Here is a 6,784-nt window from a genome sequence, read left to right as displayed (position 1 = left end):
GGCAGGGAGCCATGGAAGAAGGCCTGAGCAGGACAGGGATGGACCTAGGGATGGACCTAGGCAGTGAGATCCCTGAAGTTGTTGTGAGGGGCAGAGTAACGAGAGGCCGCAGGTGGGGACCAGGTTGGGCAAGGGGCTGCAGGAGTGGGGAAGGGGGGATGGTCAGAGAGAAATCCAGGAGGCAGAAGGCTTTGGTGGCTGCATGGGCGGGAGTACCTGTGGTGTGGTCCAGCATCTCCGGTCTGGGTGACAGGTGGATGTGGGACCATCTATTACCAAGTGGGGGTGGGGAGAGCCAGGCTCAGGAGGCCTGTGCTGTGTCCAGCTTGGGATGCAGGGTTGGGGGCCTGCAGGACAGTGGCTGGGAGGCAGAAGGAGGAGGTCTGGATGGGTGTGAGTGAGCCAGGTCTCATTCCCTTTAGACTGGGCTGTGGGGGCTCCCCCTGCTCCCCAATGCCTCGCTCCCCAGAGGAATGTCGACGTCTCCGGACCTGCAGTGAGTGCCTGGCCCGCCATCCTCGGACCCTGCAACCTGGAGATGGAGAGGTGAGTGGTGGGGGAGGCGGGGATGAGAAGCGGCAGGTGTAGGGCAGGGAGGTCCTGGTCTCCACTCTGGTCAACTGTCCCACCCACCCCAGGGTCTCAGGAACCACCGAGCTCTCAGCTGGCTCAGGAGGGGTGCTGAGAGCCCCATCCAGCCTGTCTTCCCTCACCAGGCATCCGCTCCCCGCTGTAAGTGGTGTACCAACTGCCCCGAGGGTGCTTGTATTGGACGCAATGGGTCCTGCACCTCTGAGAATGACTGTCGGATCAACCAGCGAGAGGTCTTCTGGGCAGGGAACTGTTCCGAGGCTGCGTGCGGGGCTGCCGACTGCGAGCAGTGCACGCGGGAGGGCAAATGCATGTGGACGCGGCAGTTCAAGAGGACAGGTGAGCAGTGGGCCCAGTTCCTGAGATGGGAGTCTTGGGGCCTGGACTCCTGGGTCTGAGGGGGGAGGGGCTGGGGGCCTGTACTCCTAAGTCTGAGGGAGGAGGGACTGGGCCTTGATTCCTGGGGCTGACGGAGGAAAGGCTGGGGGCCTGGACTCCTGGGTCTGAGGGAGGAGGGACTGGGCCTTGATTCCTGGGTCTGAGGGAGGAGAGACTGGGCCTTGATTCCTGGGTCTGAGGGAGGAGGAGCTGGGGGGGCTGGACTCCTGGGTCTGAGGGAGGAGGGACTGGGCCTTGATTCCTGGGTCTGAGGGAGGAGGGGCTGGGCCTTGATTCCTGGGTCTGAGGGAGGAGGGACTGGGCCTTGATTCCTGGGTCTGAGGGAGGAGGGACTGGGCCTTGATTCCTGGGTCTGAGGGAGGAGGAGCTGGGGGGGCTGGACTCCTGGGTCTGAGGGAGGAGGGACTGGGCCTTGATTCCTGGGTCTGAGGGAGGAGGGGCTGGGCCTGAGCTCCTGGGTCTGAGGGAGGAGGGGCTGGGCTGGTTCTAATCCCCGTGCCCCACCCCCAGGGGAGACCCGCCGCATCCTGTCCGTGCAGCCCACCTATGACTGGACCTGTTTCAGCCACTCTCTGCTGAATGTGTCCCCTATGCCGGTGGAATCATCACCCCCACTGCCCTGCCCCACCCCTTGTCACCTCCTACCCAATTGCACCTCCTGCCTGGACTCTAAGGGAGCGGATGGGGGCTGGCAGCACTGTGTCTGGAGCAGCAGCCTGCAGCAGGTACTGTACCCGGCCAGTACCGCACCAGGCAAGGGCCCCGGGCAGGTCTCCCTCCTCTCTGCCCTGCAGGGACCTTTCTTCTACCATATCCTCCACCCTCCTCCTTCCATCTCCCTGGCTCTAGCCACAGTCCTGCTTCCTTCTGGTGCCACCATCTTTCCTCCCTCGTTGCCTCGTGAGGGTCCCTGCTGTGTCCTCCAGCCATGCTTCTGTGTGTGCCACTTTCCCAGCCCCCAGCCTCTGCCTCTCCAACTCTTGTCCATGGTATCATGGTCTCCTCATCCTTTCCATGACTTTAAACATTTTTAAATTTAATTTTTATTGTTAATTTTGTTGATATAATTCATAGGTTCACATGCACGACCCTTAATACTTTCCCCTTCAACCTCCCAAACCTTTTCTGTTTCCCTCCTCTCTCTCTTTCTCTCTCTACCGATGGAACTTTTGGTTGTAAGAAACAGACACTCCCTCGAGCTGGTTTTGTTATAAGGAAGTGGGGGTATTTGATGGACTCTGAGAGCAGGAAGTGTTGATGCTCTGCCGCTCTCAGGCCACGTGACCCATAATCTCAGCTGTTCTCTGCACTTCTCCATTGTCTGCTTTCTCTCGGCCTGATAGTCAACACACATGGCCTCAGATGGTGGCCTTGACCCCCAGTCTAGATGCCTTCTAATTCCAGATACCACGTTCATCTCTGTGTTTGTCGGTTAGCTCACATTCTCGAGGAGAAAATCTGACTTAGTGTACGAGCTACATGTCCAGCCTTGGTGTAGTGGGATGTGGCCAGGGAGGGCTAGGAGCACGCAGTTCAAACGTGGCAGGTCAGATCTGGGCCTCTTCTAGGCTGTGGGGTAGAGAGATCATTCCTGAAGGTGGGTGTGGCCTAGGCAGGCATGTGTGTACCCGTGACAGTCCGCCCCTTGGACTGCCCAGCACATGCTCTCTTGTTTCCAGAAAGTCCATTCCAAAGATGCTTCCACCTGACATGATTAAACTGTTGTGGTGGCAGACAAAGGTATTCGCACCCCACCCCACTACCCCCCAATGGGAGATAAGACACATTCACCTCCCACTGTCACATGTGGAAGCACTGTCACTCAGCCAGAGTCCACTCCTCATTCATACTTCGATTGTGCAAGACCCACTGGAGGCAAAACTACTCACCATCCCACAACCCATGAACTAAGTGATCAGTCCAGCCACCCAGACACTAGTAGACAACAGTGCAGGGATGTGGGACACTTGCCATTTTGAGAGGTGGACTAAAGAAACCAACAATGCTTCATGGAAATCCGAGACCAGGAGGGCAGGGTGTGGAGGACCAAGAATCCCACAGACCTTGGCATCCAGTGCTAGGAGCCCTGCCTGGGAGTGGTACATTAGCTCTCACCGGAGGTAGTTTGCCTTGTGATCAAAAGCTCAGGCTGTGAAGTCAGTGGGGTCTGGGTTTGACTCCAGCTTGGCCACTTCCTGGCTGTTTGACTTTGGATGAGTGACTTCCCCTCTCCGAGACCTCAGGGAGAGTTCGCTAAAATGGGAATCATTTCACTAGATCCTGTCCCCTAGGGAGGTTGTACCATTTAAATGGGGGATAATTTACTTAGAGCATAGAGCAATGCCTGCCATTCAGGAAGGACTAAAAAATGGTTAATGATCATGATCATTGTTATTGTAATGAGCAGTGGTGAGAGGGCCAATCTGGCTGGCCCAAGTCCTGCCACTGGGAGGGTTCCCAGTCTCCATTGTATGGGACACACCAAGAGGGTGGCTGTGGGAGTTCCCCATGGGGGCTCTCAATGTGGCCAGAAGGGCAGAAGCCCCTGTGATTTTGGTCTGTGGTAAAGCAGGGGCCTCTTGTCTCCAAGCCTGGGGTCCTACTGGTGGTATGAGTACTCCCCAGATATTATTGAAATTTCCATCATTTATCTCTGTGGGAGCTCCAGGGACCAGAAGGCATACCCACAGTCCTGTGAGCATGTGCTGTTCCCCCAGCCTCTTGGTGCCTGCCAGATTCTCACATGCCTGAAGAGCTGGGATGGCTAAGGAGATTGGGGAGTGGCCAGGAGGGAGGCAAGGGGACAAGGTGGGGCCAGTGAATTGGAGAACACAGCCTGCTCACAGGGGCCAGACGAGCATAGTGTTGATGGTGTATGTGAATGTGAGAGGGGACTTTTGCCAGACTTTCTATGAAACCTCCTAGCTTTAAAGTGATGGCTTAGCTGGGTGTGGTGGCTCAGGCCTATAATCTCAACACTTCAAGAAGCTGAGACAGATGGATTGCTTGAGGCCAGGAGTTCGAGATCTGCCTGGGCAACATAGCAAAACCCTCATCTCTACAAAAAAAAAAAAAAAAAAATTAGCCAGGTATGGTGGTGTGTGTCTGTAGTCCCAGCTACTTGGGAGGCTGAGGTGGGTGGATCACTTGTGCCTGGGAGGTTGAGGCTGCAGTGAGTCATGATTACAGCACTGCACTCCAGCCTAGGTGACAAAGCGAGACCCCATCTCTAAAACAAAAGAAAACAAAACAAAATAAATTAGTCTGGGTGCTGTGGCTCACGCCTGTAATCCCAGCACTTTGGGAGGCCAAGGTGGGTGGATCATGAGGTCAGGAGTTCAAGACCAGCCTGACCAATATGGTGAAACCCTGTCTGTACTAAAAATACAGAAATTAGCGAGGCGCAGTGGCACATGCCTGTAATCCCAACTACTCAGGAGGCTGATGCAGGAGAGTCAGTTGAACTTGGGTGGCAGAGGTTGCAGTGAGCTGAGATTGTGCCACTGCACTCCAGCCTCGGTGACAGAGTGAAACTCTGTCTAAAAAAAAAAAAGAAGTGTTGGCTTAGATTCCACCACACAAATCAAACATAACAGGTGAGACCTGTTGTGATTTGGCTCAAGGGCTACCTGATTCTAACCTTCCAGCATTGTTCTTTTTTTCTTTTTTTGGAAACGGAGTCTCGCTCTGTTGCCTAGGCTGTAGTGCAATGGTGCGATCTCGGCTCACTGCAGTCTCCACCTCCCGAGTTTGAGTGATTCTCCTGCCTCAGCCTCCTGAGTAGCTGGGACTACAGGCACACGCCACCACACCCAGCTAATTTTTGTATTTTTAGTAGAGACCAGGTGTCACCATATTGGCCAGGCTGGGCTCAAACTCCTGGCCTTTTGATCCACCTGCCTTGGCCTCCCAAAGTGCTGGGATTACAGGTGTGAGCCACCGCCTGGCCCAGCATTGTTCTTTTTAATGACTTTGGCCTATGAGTCTGGGGCAGGCAGCGGAGACAGCCTTCTCCCGTCTGCCTCCTTCCTCCCATCCTCCCTCCCTCTCTTCAGTGAATTTATCATTGAGCACCTTCTTTCTGCTGGGTGCTTTGCTAGGCTGGAGGGAATATCAGCAGACGAGCTAGAGTCCTGCTCTCAGAACTTATGTTCATACACCTTTTCCATAAACTCAGGAAATGCAGTGTATGGTGTTGGGCATCTTTGCATTTGGTCACTAGGGAGATCACAGCAGAAAGTGCTGTCCAGGACTGAGGATTCAGGGTGCTCTACCCCTCCCAGATTGTCCCACCATCTGCCAACAAGTGTCCTAAATTTAGATCTGGAAGCCCAGCCCAGCAGATAATTTGCCTCTGGCAGTTCAGCAAGTCTCAGCTCTTTGCAGGCCCCTCAGTGGGCTCAGAGCTCCAGCCACAGCAGTCAGGGTTTTCTATTTTAGGATTCTGTGGTTGCTTTGCCTTTTCCTAAGTGCTTTCAGGCAGTCGGCCCAGATTAATCTCTTTCCTCTTATACTTCACTTATGGTCCAAGCAATAAATAAAATGCCTTATACACTGAGGTAAGTTCCCAAGAGCCTGAATCTCATTGTGCACATTTTTGGGGTCCTGACATATAAATATGGCTTGTGAGTTGCTACCCACCCCCTTACCAAGGACTCTTCAGCTTCTCAGTGTGGGGTGGGAGAAGCCTTTTTTTTTTTTTTGCCTCAGCAGCCACATTTTTTCTTCTTTTTCTTTTCTTTTTTTTTTTTTTTTGAGACAAGTCTCGCTGTGTCTGTCGCCCAGGCTGGAGTGCAGTGACACGATCTCAGCTCACTGCAACCTCTGCCTCCCGGGTTCACGCCATTCTCCTTCCTCAGCCTCCTGCGTAGCTGGGACTACAGGCACCCACGACCACACCCGGCTAATTTTTTCTATTTTTAGTAGAGACGGGGTTTCACCGTGTTAGCCAGGGTGGTCTCGATCTCCTGACCTCGTGATCCACCCGCCTCGGCCTCCCAAAGTGCTGGGATTACATTTTTCTAAGAAACTGGTTTGCAACCCCACTCCTGATACTCTTTTCTGTCTCCTTCTCGGATCATTGCCTTTGCTCCTTTACCTTGAAGAAACAGAAGCTCTTAGTGAGGAGGGGAACTCCCTCCACCAATACAATGGTACCTGTTGGAATCCAGGGTAGAAAGTACAGCAGGGCCTCACGAGGAACTGGAGACAGAGCCTGGACAGCTGCCTTTCCATCTGTCTTTGGGGCACGTGGTTCTCATCTCTGTCTCTTTCTGCAGCCTGCTGTTTTCCTGTCTGTCTGCGTCCTCTTACTTTGGTCATCATTTGCTTATCTAAGCAATCCCTTCAACCCAAGTCTACATGATCTTCCAGTTTATTTTCTTTTTTTGAGACAGAGTCTTACTCTGTTGTCCAGGCTGGAGTGCAGTGGTGCAGTCATGACTGATTGCAGCCTCAACCTCCCGGGCCCAAAAAATCCTTCCACCTCAGCCCCCCAAGTAGCTGGGTCTACAGGTGTGTGCCACCATGCCCAGCTAATTTTTTATTTTTTGTAGAGATGGTGTCTCACTGTGCTGCCCAGGCTGGTCTGGAACTCTTGGGCTCAAGTGATCCTTCCACTGTAGCCTCGCAAAGTATTGGGATTATAGGTGTGAGCCACTGCGGCCCGGCAACCTTCCAGTTTCAAGATCCTCTGATGAGTTGATGGGTGCAGCACACCAACATGGCACATATATACATATGTAACAAACCTGCACGTTATGCACATGTACCCTAGAACTTAAAGTATAATTAA

The 6,784-nt window shown here is 53.6% G+C and overlaps 1 protein-coding gene across 1 annotated transcript in view; it reads left to right on the top strand.

Annotated features, from left to right (window-relative positions):
- The window catches only part of LOC113222361 (multiple epidermal growth factor-like domains protein 8), a 19,273-nt gene that overhangs the window by 1,434 nt on the left and 11,055 nt on the right, over positions 1 to 6,784 (top strand). Inside the window, exons 2-5 of the mRNA XM_031934890.1 lie at positions 6 to 112; positions 423 to 546; positions 717 to 930; positions 1,501 to 1,715. Coding sequence (XP_031790750.1) covers positions 6 to 112; positions 423 to 546; positions 717 to 930; positions 1,501 to 1,715 — 660 coding nt within the window. The remainder of the gene's footprint in view (positions 1 to 5; positions 113 to 422; positions 547 to 716; positions 931 to 1,500; positions 1,716 to 6,784) is intronic.

The sequence above is a fragment of the Piliocolobus tephrosceles genome, chromosome 21 (assembly GCF_002776525.5).
Source record: "Piliocolobus tephrosceles isolate RC106 chromosome 21, ASM277652v3, whole genome shotgun sequence".
NCBI lineage: Eukaryota > Metazoa > Chordata > Mammalia > Primates > Cercopithecidae > Piliocolobus > Piliocolobus tephrosceles.
This window is presented reverse-complemented; position numbering and strand designations above follow the sequence as displayed.